Source organism: Simochromis diagramma, unplaced genomic scaffold (genome assembly GCF_900408965.1).
Source record: "Simochromis diagramma unplaced genomic scaffold, fSimDia1.1 OVJJ01000304.1, whole genome shotgun sequence".
Classification (NCBI taxonomy): domain Eukaryota; kingdom Metazoa; phylum Chordata; class Actinopteri; order Cichliformes; family Cichlidae; genus Simochromis; species Simochromis diagramma.
Window position 1 is genome coordinate 11,362,488 of NW_024387030.1, and position 14,382 is coordinate 11,376,869.

General features: G+C 41.4%; 1 protein-coding gene across 2 annotated transcripts in view; it reads left to right on the forward strand.

The window, feature by feature from the left end:
• The first annotated feature begins 913 nt into the window (after nucleotides 1–913).
• stac (SH3 and cysteine rich domain) overlaps nucleotides 914–14,382 on the forward strand; it is a 33,461-nt gene continuing 19,992 nt past the window's right edge. The window contains exons 1-5 of one of the 2 annotated variants that reach the window (XM_040042515.1): nucleotides 914–1,368; nucleotides 1,520–1,649; nucleotides 2,764–2,796; nucleotides 4,209–4,542; nucleotides 11,516–11,649. In XM_040042515.1, coding sequence (XP_039898449.1) covers nucleotides 1,536–1,649; nucleotides 2,764–2,796; nucleotides 4,209–4,542; nucleotides 11,516–11,649 — 615 coding nt within the window. In that variant the 5' untranslated portion in view covers nucleotides 914–1,368; nucleotides 1,520–1,535. Of the gene's footprint in view, nucleotides 1,650–2,763; nucleotides 2,797–4,208; nucleotides 4,543–11,515; nucleotides 11,650–14,382 lie in introns of both variants that reach the window. The other variant, XM_040042516.1, reaches the window with a different exon arrangement.

Sequence of the window (14,382 nt, forward strand, 5' to 3'; positions counted from 1 at the left end):
TTAGATGAAGGTACAGATGCCTAGCAGTACTTCTGAAGCTCACAAACTAGTATTATTTCCTGTGTTCACACAATAACTGAATGTGACAAAGTGCGCTATTTCTTACCTGAAACAATGAATTTCTTCATTTTTTCTTTGGTTTTGTAAGTGGTTTGGTTTTTTAATGTCTTTAATCTAATCTAACTGGTCCATGATGTAGTTTAAAAGCTGATAGTCAAACATGAAAGGGTTATCAATCGTTTCATCTAAAGTCAGCAAGGGCTGTTGCATCATCACCTTAATAATTTAGTATTTTGCTGGTAAAAACAAAGCTTCTATCTATTTTCAGTACACACATGTTTATATATTTTGCTGTTTATCTTTGTGAGGATATTTGGTGACATAATTTAATACTAGCCCATTATCCCAACAATACAACTACAAGACTTAGCATAAACCTAATTCTAACCTGGACCCCAAAAAAACCTGCAACCCTGAAACAGGTCTTTGAAGAGAGTGTGAAAAAGTGAGGACCAACTCACTCAAAATGGTCTAGAACCTCAACCTGGTCCTCACTATAATAGCTAAACAAGTAAACACACACAAATGTGTTTGACCTTGACTAAAGTTCATGAGGTGAAAGATGTTCTTCTGACCTAAAAGAAAGTCCGATAACTCTAAAAAGGAACTGCATGTATATCTGTAATCATGCATTTTTCTCCTTTGCAGCAGAAAAAATATCTCAGGTAGTATTTTAATTCAAAGCAGCTTATTTTTGTGTCATCATCACACAGTCCAAAAAAAAATCTATTGTGAGAATTCTTTAGTTAGCGTTAGGTTGGTGTTCAAGCCTTACTCGAGTGAAGTTTTGCTGTCTAAAGCATTTCTGGAAAATTCTCTCAGTCTTTGTCAACTGAATTAATAAATAAAGCAGTTGGACCAATCTGAAGAACAATTTATTGGAATTCATCTGAACAAGTGTGCTATACATAACACTTGGTTTGGAAAGAAGCGCATGCACTCGTGCAAACAGCGTAGGTCCTTGACTTTTCTTTTAAGAAGAGCAATGATCCATTTGAGAATGAGCTTTTTCCCTTTGAGTGCATCTTGCATGTGAATTATGGCAAGACAGACTCGTTGTGTCTCCTCCTTCTCCATCCTTCTCAGCCCTACCCTCCCTTGATCGCTTACAGCTCTCCGCCCTCAAAGTATTGACAACGCGAGGCGCACGGCGCACAGCGTGGACTTGGAGATGTCTTGGCAGTTACGCACGACGCCACGATAAACACGAAAGCCTCCTTCAGACGGACAGGGCACTTTGAAGCCGATCTGGAATTACTTGCAACTTTTGATTCCCAAACCACTTTTTTCCACCCTCGTGTCTTTTCAGTACGTTTTACTCCTCGTTTCTTCCCTCTTCACAATATATCAGCAACGGATCTAAACGACTTATCTTTTTTATTATTTCCATTAGAAGAACAGAAACGATGTAAACCGCTTGGGGGGGAAACGAACTCAGTTGAGCAGTATCTTTTTACAGAGTACAGACAGAGAGGATGATTCCGCCGGCCAGCACAATTCAGGACGAAAGTGGGGGCAAAGAGGACGAACGGGACCAGAATGAGACACCCAAATCCCCGACGGCGAACGCCAGCCAGCAAGAAAGCAAGGTAGGACTATCCTGTTGTTGTTGTTTTCTTCTTTACCACGAAAATGTTTTTCACTGCACGCCAGTGCAACTCTGAAAAGGAAATTAAGCAGGCTAAAAAAACTTCTTTTAATACGAGATTTAAATGGGCTCAATTGGGATGAGCTCCCAGAAAGAAGACCGCACATTTCCTCCTCCTTTAAATGACCGATAACACACTGATAAAACATCCTAAAACAACCTGATGTGATTAGATTTAAGGAAGCCATAACAAATAATACGAGCTGTAGCTTACAACTGGGAGACAAACCACGAAGATAACGAGGTTAAACAGAAGATAACGCTGAGATCAGTTTAAACTCACAGCAGCAGCTCACATGCTCTCTGTGGTTTTATATGAGAAGTGTACTGTGGTGTTTTTCTTTGGAGGAGATAATAGAGAATAACCTGCTTAGTCCAGCTCTTGTGGGTACTGGTTTTTAAATATACATCAAGCATGGAAAGGTTATTTAAATTAAAACTGAATTAAAAACGGGAAACAATATGGTCTTAAAAATATGTGCATTTTCATAAATAAATAAAAGGCACATGGCTTGGACTTTCTACTTGGAAATGAGGCTGTGTGATAGAGCTGGCAGCTGCCTCTGGCGTTTTACCATCTATGTGGGTCACATGTTGACCCCCAGACTACTACATTTAGCAGTACAATATTGGACTACTGATCATGACAGTGGATAGCTGTGACAGCTCTTCCCACCACAACTCCCTTGCTGGGCAGATGAATCTCATGCTCCGTCTCCTCCTGACAGCGAGGTTGTGGTTTTTGTATGATCAAGTTGTTGTTCAGTTTTCTTAGTTTCAGCTGAAACATTTCAGCATGGGAACTCGTACTTTGGCACGTTTCGCTGGATATTTCAGCAGACTCCTGGCTGACTTTATGCAATTTCCAAGCTTCTGCCAAACAACCAGACTCACTTCCAGCATCATAGGTGATTTGTCATAGAGCAAAAAAGGCATTTAAAGAAAGTGTTTTAATTTTCTTACAGTCATGATAAGTAGAATAAATTCCTCAGAAGGCTGAACAAGTTTACAACCATTAAGTAAAGTTGTGTTTGTGTTTTTATCCCTCCTTTAAGAATACTGTGAGGCCTGAACATCAAAAGCGCAAGGTGAGCCTCCACTCTTGTGCAAACTGTGGCGCATACTGCTGATATCAGTCCGTCAGAAGAGTCATGATTGCATGTGAATAAAAGTTGTTCACTCCACAACTTTTATTCCTCTTAACGAAGTCAGTGCCAACCAGGTTAAGTCCATCTTCACCCATATTTTTAGAGGGCACTCTTTGTTTAAGCTGCATCGTATTTGAAGTCATTTGAGTTATAATCCCATGTGATAAATGGCTTTGGCGGATTGTGTTGCAGTGCTCCACCCAGCCCCCATTAACCCTCCCTGCTAACAGAGAGCTGAGAACTCATAGAGATTTGGCGCCATCGAAATACAGCATGAGCTCCTCGATGCATGCACACATGCCTTCACTGTGCTTTATTTTATATACATTAAAGCCACAGTAGAGCAAAAAAGAGGGCAGTGCCCTTTATCATCACACATCATCACACATTTACCGGTAGAAATAGGTTTTCCATCTACTTTTACTACTGTTTTTCTTTTCATGGATCAGCAGGAAAACAGCTGTAACAGGTTGCAGGAGGATGTATTTGTTCTGTAGGTTCATGCTTCTGTGTGTATGCGTTCATGCGTGGGTGATGATGACAGAGAAAGGGTCTAAAATTGATTGTTTCCAGATTGACTTGCAGGACTGATTGATCTTCACCATAACAAAGCCGCAATGATAAGCACTCTAAGCAATTTGTGCAGGCATGTTCACAAAAATGACAAGCGCAGAAACAATGCACCACGTATGACTGCGTCTGCGTGCTTTGCAACAAACACCGAAGAGGACGAATAAATGCTCAGAGGTGTTTACAAAAGGCGGATGTAAAGACGAGTCGGTGCTGTGAGAGAGAATCATTAGGAGTCTTTCCCGACCTATCAGAAAACATAATCTATTTTTCAATCGGGGATTTATAGCCACACACCAGCCTGGAAGCTGAACCATAAAATCACATTAGAGTGGCTTAGCAATTCTTTATTATGTGTCTGAGCCCAGATTTGAGTGGGTTTCAGGGGTACACACACTGGTTAAATTAAATGATTTGTCAGCGTGGAGCATTATGAATAGCGTTACTGTAAAGGAGAAGCATAATGAGATTGATAGGGGCTGCTGCCAGAAATGACAGCACAGTGTGTGAGGAATGGTGTTAATGTGATACACTGGCCTAACCAGAAAATCACATTACCCTCCCAGGTAGGGAACCTGGAAAGTTTTCTACTGAAAGGTGATAAGTTGAGACCACGGTAATAGTCATGTTATCGGGCATCAGTGAATGAGATTTGCCTGAAGGTTACTGCACTAATGGACTTGGTCACTCAAAGATTTTCTGTCTCCTCATTTTCTCTCAAGCAGTCTGTCTTTTTCTCTTCTTTGCTCCACTTTTCTTGAACTCATCCTCTCCTGTTTCAGCTGCAAAGACTCAAACGCTCCCTGTCCTTCAAGACCAAGAGCGTCCGCAGCAAGAGCGCCGACAACTTCTTCCGGAACAGCAGCGAAAACAAGACGGAGCTCCTCTCAGACGTGAGCAGCAGCACGGGCCATCTTTGCAACATTGGGATGGCCCCGCCGCACAGCACCAACCTCCCCATTCCTCCAGTTCCTCCGGCTATTCCCTGCGCTCCTCCTCCCACGTCGCGCTCACAACCACGCAACCCGATGCAGTTAGACTCAGCAGGACACTGCTTCATGGAGCACATCTTTAAGAAGCCCACGTTCTGCGACGTCTGCAACCACATGATTGTAGGTAGGGGTAAAAGCACTGCTCTCCTTCATCATAACATCAAACACAGCTGAGAAGGCAAATGCCTGATCATCCAATGAGCCCTGCAATCATATCGTGAGGAAAAACCTTTTAATAATGAGCTCTCCACTAGGTGTTCTTCCACCAGAGAAACATGCATTAAAGTGTGCGAAGGGTTGAACGCAACGTGACATGTGGATTTATGCTCCATTATCCAGTATGAATAGTTGGCAAAGCTCTAAAACACACACCATGAGTATCTAAACAACAAAAAAAAGACAATTGCACACCTGACACTGAGCATCTGACTTAATCTGTTGACACGTGACCAAAGTATCTCCATCCTTCTGATTCACACACCGAGCCCAGTCCCTCCATCTGTCTGCTGGGGTGTCAGATAGCCAGCAACAGTCTGCGCCAGCACAGCTACCTGTTTTCCCCTTGCCAGATGTTCTGGTTCCTTTGGCTTAACCATCACTGCTAAGGCTCTGCATCTCAGGGAGTCTGCAGTTTGATAATTACAATTTGCTCAACTAGCCCCATGGCATCACGTTTGGTAGCAGATAAGAGAGATCAGACTTCGTACCGGGAAGGTAGACATGTAAACGAGCACCTACGTTTATAATTGTAGTTATACCATCAGTTTAATATCTTGCAAGAGTTTCTGCTTCTATTTGCGCAATTAGAAGTTGCAGTTCAAGCGCAAAAAGTACTTCATGGTTATGAGGCAGGTGGATAAATGGTGACACTGCTGCTGTGTCAAACAGTGGTCCATTCAGGGTTTTCTTACAAACCAGGCGATATTTATCATATCACTGCAGTGAAAAAGAAACACGTGCACGTCTTTGATTGGTTATAAAATAGTTGTGATCAGATCAGGTACACAACCGTCACTCCATATACACAGACTATTATTCCCAGACACCCAGGTTTTTAAATATAACAAAACACATTTATGCCATTTATAAATGTCTTCATGTAAATTATGTCTCACAAGTTTTGGATGAAGGCTTCTGGACTGTCACAGTGCATAACAATTATCTGTTTGGCTGAACAGTGTAAGCATACTGCTTTTACTGTGGTTGGGATAAGATGTTGTGGTGTGGCTGATTTATAAAATGAATACCTTGTAAACGGGCAGCCTCTTGCTAGAAAGTCCAGAGAGGATATCCACTTTGGTGTTATTTTGCAATAAAGTTAAAGTCAGTACTTGATAATGAGTTTTATGAAGTTCTTACCACAGTTAAATGAATTTATATTGGAAAGTAGTTGAGTTCTACAGATTAATTTTATGATTTTAACCCGATTTCCGCTCACATTAAAGGAAATTTAGAGGCTTTTCTTGGAGTAACACAGAATTTATCATCACCCAAAGATAGAATCCGAACAAGAGGGAAACTTTTTCTAATGCGAGGCCACAGAAAAAAACTTTTCGCAGCTTCAGCACACATACTGCTACACATTTATGAACGTTGTAACATACGCTGGTCTGTTTTATCTGGCGTGATCGGTGAGGCGCATCCAGTGGCTTTGAATGAGACTCAGCTGGTCTGTTGGTGGTGAGGATGTGATGCTGCGCTGCCCTCTGGTCCACACATGAAAAAAAGATGCTGCCCTCGTCTTCAGTTGTCCCACCTTAATGAGAACACTATCGCTCTCTGTCTGTCCCTCCCTGTGTGTGTCTGTGTGTTTGTGTGTAATGATATGCGATGGTGTTATCAAATTCTGACTCAACGTCCCAGAGTCAAAGAGCAGCACACAGGAGACAAGAAGGAGAGACACTAGAGGAGGAGAAGGGTGGACTCAAACTGATTGGATTGATTATTAAATCCTAATGGCCACCCACGAGGAATGTCTCCAGGTTTATGGAGTTAGATAATCATGCAACAAGTTTTTACAACGTTTTTCAAGTAAAGTTCACATTTTTATGCACTCATATCCTGTCTTGCACCTCTAAAGGTACACAAATAGTGTTGCAAGCAGATATTTGACTTTCTAACAAAATAAATGAATAAGCTGTTATAAAAAAATATTACATACACTCAAAATGCAAAAATATAGCAAGGATGTGCTGTTTTTCTTTTAGACACTAGGATCAATCTAATATGAATTGTTCCTATTTCAGAAAAAAATGCCATATAAATCTATGTGTTTAGTGTATTTATGATGCACCTTCACTATTAAATAATCAGTCTAATACATGTATGCTATTATTGCGTAAGGCAGACATAAAAGAAATAAACACCCACCTTCTTCCTACTGAAGTCTTTTATTACCTCAATGCGTCAATTTCGGTGTGTCATTTAGAATAAAAATAGGTTTAATTATAGTATAGTGCTCGCTGACTCATTCATTAGGTCTACTAGATGAAGGTAAGGTAGTAGAACAAAGAGATTAATTCCTATTTGAGCAATAAAGATATTAGTTTTTAATTCATTTTTCAAAATGACCTGTATGTAAGATAGACGCCCGTTTACTTTCACGTACTGACATTTGGATTTGCATAACATTAGATGTACTCACAGAATAACCAAGTTTCATTCTTCATGCTGGGATTTTCTGCATCAGCAAGGATCAATAAAAACAAAAGAGCTGTATTCAGTTTTCAAACCACACTTTCCTGCCACTTTAAACTTCTTCTCATTCTGTTCCATGCTTGTGTTTTCTGTCATTTATTACATAGTCTCTATGGTATGTATGGCATTTGCACATAAAGCATCCATCCTCACAGTTCGCTCGTTTCCCTGGTAATTTTCGCCTTTTTCTGGCAAGAAAGAAAAAGCTTAAAAATGTATGACTATTCTTGCTCCTGATTTTCTGCGATGACAGAATATGCAGGATATGTGCAGAATATGTCATGAAATCTCTGTCAGCTTATACGAGTTAAACAGTTATTTACTTTCAAAATCCCCTAAAAGACCCAAAGGATCCATGCTCACTCCTAGGATTAACAAAACTCGATAATCTGGCAAAATTAACACGCACTAATCGGTGCAATTAAACTCCTTAAATGTACATGACAGGTTTAGTTGACCGCGGAAAGAAATTAATCTTGTGCTAGGAGGTCAAGGTTTTCCCAGTAGAGATGCTTGGCTGTGGTGTTGAATGACACTTTATTACATCTCCCTCTAATACACATACACTACTCGTGCACTTACTATGTGAGAGTTTTGTTCGTGCTGGTGTCTGTGGCGTTTTCCGGTATTTTGTTACATTTCAGTGACACACTGCACGTCACGCACACATCTCACACGCACCATATAGCTCTTTCTGTCACCCAGGATGCAAGTGGTACGTGCTGTGACATCTCTGATTCTTAATTTATCTATTTTAGTGTTAAATCCAGCAGCTGACGTTGTCCGCCCTGCCTTGAAAGTGTCTCACGCACCAGCACGCCACTAACAAAAACCCATTACCAAATGTTAAACTGCATGGGAGCCATTGGGGAAAATGTCATCTGGATAAAGTCGGATCATGATAAGTTTAAAGACAGTTAAATGTGAACAAAAACTGATGTATTGAAGTTTGAGCATTGGCTCAAAGCGGTAATTTCAGCATCTGTCAGTTGACGGGAAGGTCATTTATTTCCTGGACCGTAGACTGTATACAAAAGATGGACATAAAGTGTGACAATTTGTCTTGTCCATGAGAGGGTAAGAGGGTGGAGCTGCGTCATTACCAGCTATTAATTAAAGCTCTTCCATAATTAATTGTGATGCTATTTTTATGCTTTTATTAAGGGATGCTGGTGAAAACCCTAAAGCAGCTATGCCTGTAACGTCACATCACTTCATGACTTAATACAATAAAATCAGATTAGCTGTGCATAAAATTTTTTGAATGAAAACTTGCTATAGATGCCAGTTGAGTAAAGGTTTTTCTGCATCTCTGTACTGGCTTAATTTTTCAGTCCCAGAGGTTTCCACGTGCTCCAGACTCTTATATCTCAGCAGTTACTGTGGCTGTTGAGATATAACAGCAACAATGCTATCTGACATTAATCAGATATGTGAATAAATAAATAAACAATGCTAACAGATACACTGAAAGGCTGCTTGATGACCGATGCTGTGGAAGAAACTAACTGCAAGTCTGCAAGTAATTGTAAAGAAAGCTTCTTGTGGTCAGAGTTTAAGAAGAAGACGAGGTGGAGGGGTTATTGTCTCAGTTAGGGTTATTTGCACGGGAAATCAGGAGGCGTGAAGTAAGGACGACGGCTTAATGGATCAATGTATGGCTGAGAGAAGGGCTGTCGGGAGGAGAGAGGAGGAAATGGAAGGAGAGAGGTTATGAGGTGAGATGAAGACGGTACAGAAAAGCTGGCAGGAGTCTTGTCCTTTACTGTACTGTAAATGAATAATAAGCTTTAATGGCAGAGTATCCACAAAAAAAAAAAAAAAGCAAATGCCAGAGAGATCAGCACTGTCACTCAGATTCCCCGCAGCTATAATGCCTTCAAGCCCTCAATGAAAAAGCACCTATACACACACGTACACACATCCAGACTAACATCATTATCCTTCCATTACCTCGGGAGGATGGCAGTGTCACCTTCCTATATGTGCCTGCTGAAACACAGCGGTTTGTTCCCTTATTAGTTAACATGGAGGCGTCTCATTATTCCCCCATGTTGGAATGAGTCAGCTCAAACAAGCCGATCAACAACAGCTTGACAAGCGCTTAATTTGCTCCCTGTCCCAGTGCACGGACGAGAGCTTGAATCCGGATGTCTCAGAGATATCTCTCAGGGAGATCGTTTGTTGACCTGAAGGGAAATGAAACTCGAGGTGCTCGTTAAGCAACACAATCAGTTGACCTGATTTAGAGCGACCTAGAAATCGGCGCAGGTTGCTTCTCATTGCCTCCGCGTCTGTCATTGTTGTTCTGTTGTTCTGTGGCGAGGGTTCAGGGCCGGGATCGCGTTTCTCTCAGTTTCTGTCTCAGCATCACTAACTCCACCTCAGCCAAGCGACACAACAGCTTTAAATGGGAAATACAGATACTGTTTTCCACCCATTACTGAGTTTCAAGTTCCTGTCACTGCTGTCCAGATCCAAATAGCTGTGACGCCAGTTTACATTACAGCACATGAAGAGCAGGCAGAGATTTTTCCCCCTTGTTGGCTAAGTAAACTACACACAAAGAGCTTGGTTTCTTAAGCACACAGTATCTCATGTTAACAGTCCTTTTGTGGGGGTTCAAGTTTCCTCTGATTACCTCTGCTCGATGACCCCCCTCGACCCACTCGTGAAACTGAACGTGCATTTCTGAGGATGATCTGGACTGAAATCACGACATTGTTTCCTTGCCACTGTGGCAGGTCCACAGTAAACAGAAACGACACATACTGACAACACTTCTGTGAGGAAACTTGGAGCAGACAGATCATCTTATGTTGTGTCTGTTCCCTTTGATGCTCACAGAAGCAGATCGATGTTTCCTTTCGCATGTCCACATTTTCACACGCACATATGAAGAGCGTGGGCCTAAGCAGGGCACGTGCTTATTGATTAATCAATGAAGAGCCAGAGCTGCATAGCTGCCAGATTCCAACTAATAGCAGCTCTGGGACTTGGAAACATTGTACTCTTTTGTTAATATGAACGAGCTCTCATAGGATATACAGTGGCTGGTTGTAAGTGATGTTTGTTTTTTTAGCGTGGTATGTGCTGTATGTCTCATACCAGTTTATTGATTTTATCTTGCCATGTTAGATTTATTACTCCACAGACTCCCCACTTATTTCATAAGAAGATAAATTAGTCTTTTTTTCATATCTTGCCTCATGTCGCTTGATGCACAGCAGTCATAATAGCTGTCCATTAGCTTAAGCACTAAAGTTATTAGCTTACCAGCTTTGATTTGGACTGATTTATCACTTTTATTGGAAAATAGGTCAAGGCTTTGGCCAGCTTACTCGTCTCTCATTTGTATCTGACTGGAATAGAGGGTAGGGGATGATAACTCTGAGCCTACAGGTAAATATGTCATATAGCTAACTTCTTTTGCCCTTGGGCAAGAATATGGTCTGTGATTGACAGTGATATCACGTTACATTTTTTAGGTTAGGAAGTTGACACGCTGAACTTCTTACCATTAGGCATAAAGCAAGGTCTTCTTCCTTCAAATGTGAAAGAGAAACATTGTTTTTTATAATGAACCAACGAAATAAGCCGGAAGTTGGGCTACGTTTGCGAAAAGCTTCACTGAAGATTAGCTGCTGCAAACTTCTGAGGATGGCAAACAGAGAAAAAAGGGCAGGAAGGGTCGGGCAAAGAACTCAAGGTGTGTGGGGCATGTAGGGATTTATAGACATACGTGCTCCTCAACTCCTAAAAATACCAATATTCCCTATTTAATGCACATCTACTGCTGGTATCTTTCTTTGTGAGGTTCATTCTGTTATACCTTTAAGACTCCGCCCTGTCCTTCTTACTTTTGTTTCTCTATCCTTCGCTCCATTTCCCTTTATTTTTCTTTTATTAATCTACACACCTGCGTGCACAAATACACACACACTCTTGCTAAATGATTGCACCTGCATCGTTGCATAACTTTTGGATCTCAAATTAATCTTCAATTATCTCATCAGCTGTGAGTCAGGCATTAATAAGTGACAGCGAACCTGCACACAGGTAGCAGTTTGACGAGCGATATTAACACGGTGGAGACACGCCTGGCTCAGTCACAGTCGGACTGATTTTTGTAGAAGTGCACGCTGTGAGTTGCATTTTGTAAATTTTTGTCCCTGTTAAAATGTTCCACATGTCATTTCACAGGTTTTTCTCAGTGCATGCTGGGAAGGGCTCCAGAAACTAGGAATAAGAGTGTAAAAACAATGAATAAATAAATGAGACGCCGTTCTGGACAATATTTTCATCTCCTCTGCTTTTTTTCTCTGTAACTTGCTGTTTGGTTGTAAGAACACACATTTGATTCCAGCTCCCGACATTGCCTCTTTGTCTGTATGTATCAGGCACAACAGCCAAGCATGTGGTGTTCCTGGCGGGAAATACGGCGAAACACGGCCTCCGCTGCAAAGCCTGCAAGATGAGCCTCCACCACAAGTGTGAGAACGGTGTTGGGCAGCAGCGATGCATGGGAAAACTGGTAAGATGCATGATATAAAATAAGAGAAGCCGTCAAGACTCTTTCGGGGGACTGCGTCTCAGGAATATAATTATTGATGTCAGTACTGTGATAGCAGATCAGAACTGGCTGTCTGACCGCTTCCCAGCAGAATGTGCTTATTCAGAAATCACACTCTATGTGTGAGTGTGCAAGTACATCTGTGACCACCATCCATCCTCGTCATCCTCCTCATCATCGTTATATCATCGCTGTCTCTGTGTTAGATAATGCAACTCATCGTTTGCAAAAACACTGACCTCCTCCCCTCCTCTCTCAAGTTCTGCCACGCTTCTGGACAAACGTGGTCACCGAGAGGCAGCTTCTTAAACCCACTATTGATGAAGTCACATGGGCAGGCTTTATGATGTGTTTGACATTTCAGAGTAGCGGCCTTACTTTAACACTCGGGGAACTGTGGAATTACAGGGTGGAGTGGTTATTAAGGACCTTATCTGATATTTTATGTGCTCATCTAAAGTCTGTAAAATGCAAATGGACTGCATCTATGCAGCACTTTTCTAGTCTTATCAACAACTGAAGTGCTTCACACTACAACCCACATTTGCATGCCTGTATAGCATGTTTTTTATGGTACGCAGCATTGACATGTGGTGAGTTTTTGGGGTCCAATACGATACCGAATATCTTTCCTCATACAGACACGAGGATCTGGGGATCAGATTAAGTGAATGAATAAACCTCATGATCCACAACCGCCTTTCTTAGGGGCTTTCAGCAAAAAATCTACAGTGTGCTTTAAATCCAGAACCTGTATTGTTTAATTTAGGAAGTTTCCCTATTAACAAGTCGATGCTCAGGAACCACAACATTCAGTGAGAGAGGTTTCAAATGTGTTCATGTGATGAAAAACTTGGAGAAAATAATTATTATTGTGTCGTTTCACCCCAAAATGTGGTTTCTCCCCAAGAAACACATCACAGCCTCATTATAGAGTGATAACAACCTAAATTAGTGTTCTGTAATATGATTCACAATCTTGAATGGCTCGCATCATCTGTGAATGAAATTAAAATGAAACCTGGTTGTGGAATGGGTCCACCGGGGTGGTCCGGGTGTTTTTAACTGGGGAGTTTTCGGCCTGACTTGTAAAAGCAACTGCCAAGAAGCATTTTCACTTCCATAGCAGTCCAAAAGCTGGAAGACTGGATCGAACTGGGACCTTTTAATCATTTGTGCTCATCCTGCACTGAAGAAAGAGACTTTAGAGCCACATGTTTGGATGTATACTTCGTGTCCACACCTCAACTTAGCAAATTTGTCTGAAATTACTAAAGGAAATGGAATAAGTTGAGTCGGATAAAGTGAATCAATGCGTGTAAATAATTTGGCAGTACAGGCAGTGTTTCTCCTTTTTCTTTGTGTCGTCTTTCCACCAGATGCCTTAGAGATGAGGCCTGTAGATATGATCGGCTCTCAGGAGTGGAAAATGAGGTCGAGAGGTCGAGCATAAAAAGGGAAGTTTCCCCAGTGGAGTACAGCTCTAAATTCAACTAACTCTAAACTTGGACTCTTCTGCTGCCATGCTTGTTTCTCTTGGCCTGAGAGCCACTCAGAAAGAAACTAAGTTAGCTCATCCTTTGAATCTTTGCTAACATGAAACCAGTGTGTTTCTGTACCCACTCATACATTTGTAGAGACTCTGTATCGAGTGCTGCTGATAATTACTGCTATTCAGCATGTAGTTCAGCTTTGCTGGTTACATAACATTACTTCAGTTAAATGATTTACTACAGCTAAGCTGGACACAACCTTTTCAGGGCTGACAATAATCAGTTAACAGCAAGTTTTTCTTATTCTACAGGAATGTGTTTTCTTTTTTCCACATAAATACTACACTGCAGTTTGCAGTATAGTATGGTGGTCACTTAAAAAGAGAAGTTGACGCCTTTTTTCTGACGCACTCGGTTTATGTTAACATTCAGCCCCGACAGCTCCAGTACAAATAACGTTTCTGGGAGACTTGCCAGTTTGGATCAAACGTGATTATTAATCAATATGTGTCAGTTCATTGTGAGTCACTCTGTGAAACACAGCTAAAACCCTCACAACAGTGCATGTTTTACATATTGGACTTAAAAACTCTGCTTCGACAACGTGATCCGAAAAGTAGTTTAACTAATTTAGCTCATTACTCATAATGAACGCGGTGATTCACTCGTCAGCTTTTGATGAGCAGTGTTTATCGCAAATATCAACAATAACAGGGGTTCTGCACAATGCTGCAACACCTCCAAGACTTCCACTGCTTCATCCAGATGTTTTAGCGTTTTGTGTTTCCTTTGTACTCGGCGCAAATGATGGTTCAAAGTCTCAGTGCTACAGTCTCTGAGGTCAGAAGGGACACGCAGCAGATCTCTGAGATGCGGGTGCTTTGCCAAATTTGGTTTAGCTTCTCAAAAAGGGCGAAGTCACTGAAGTGATTTGCCATGTGTTGTCAAGGAAGTAGCATGTAGACAGCCACCCAAATGCAAGACACGAAGGTAGATGATGTGAGATCAGTCCAAAAACAGGTAGGGGATAATGGAAAACTTGAGGAGCAGACAGGGAACCTAGACAAATGAAGCAGGACTTTGTCTTATCTGGGTACCATTAGGATTAATCCTGGTTTTTCTGTACTATGAAAGTGGTTAACATAAATAATGCTGAAGACCTACCAGGTGGTTATGATCAAGATATGAAATCACCGCTTAC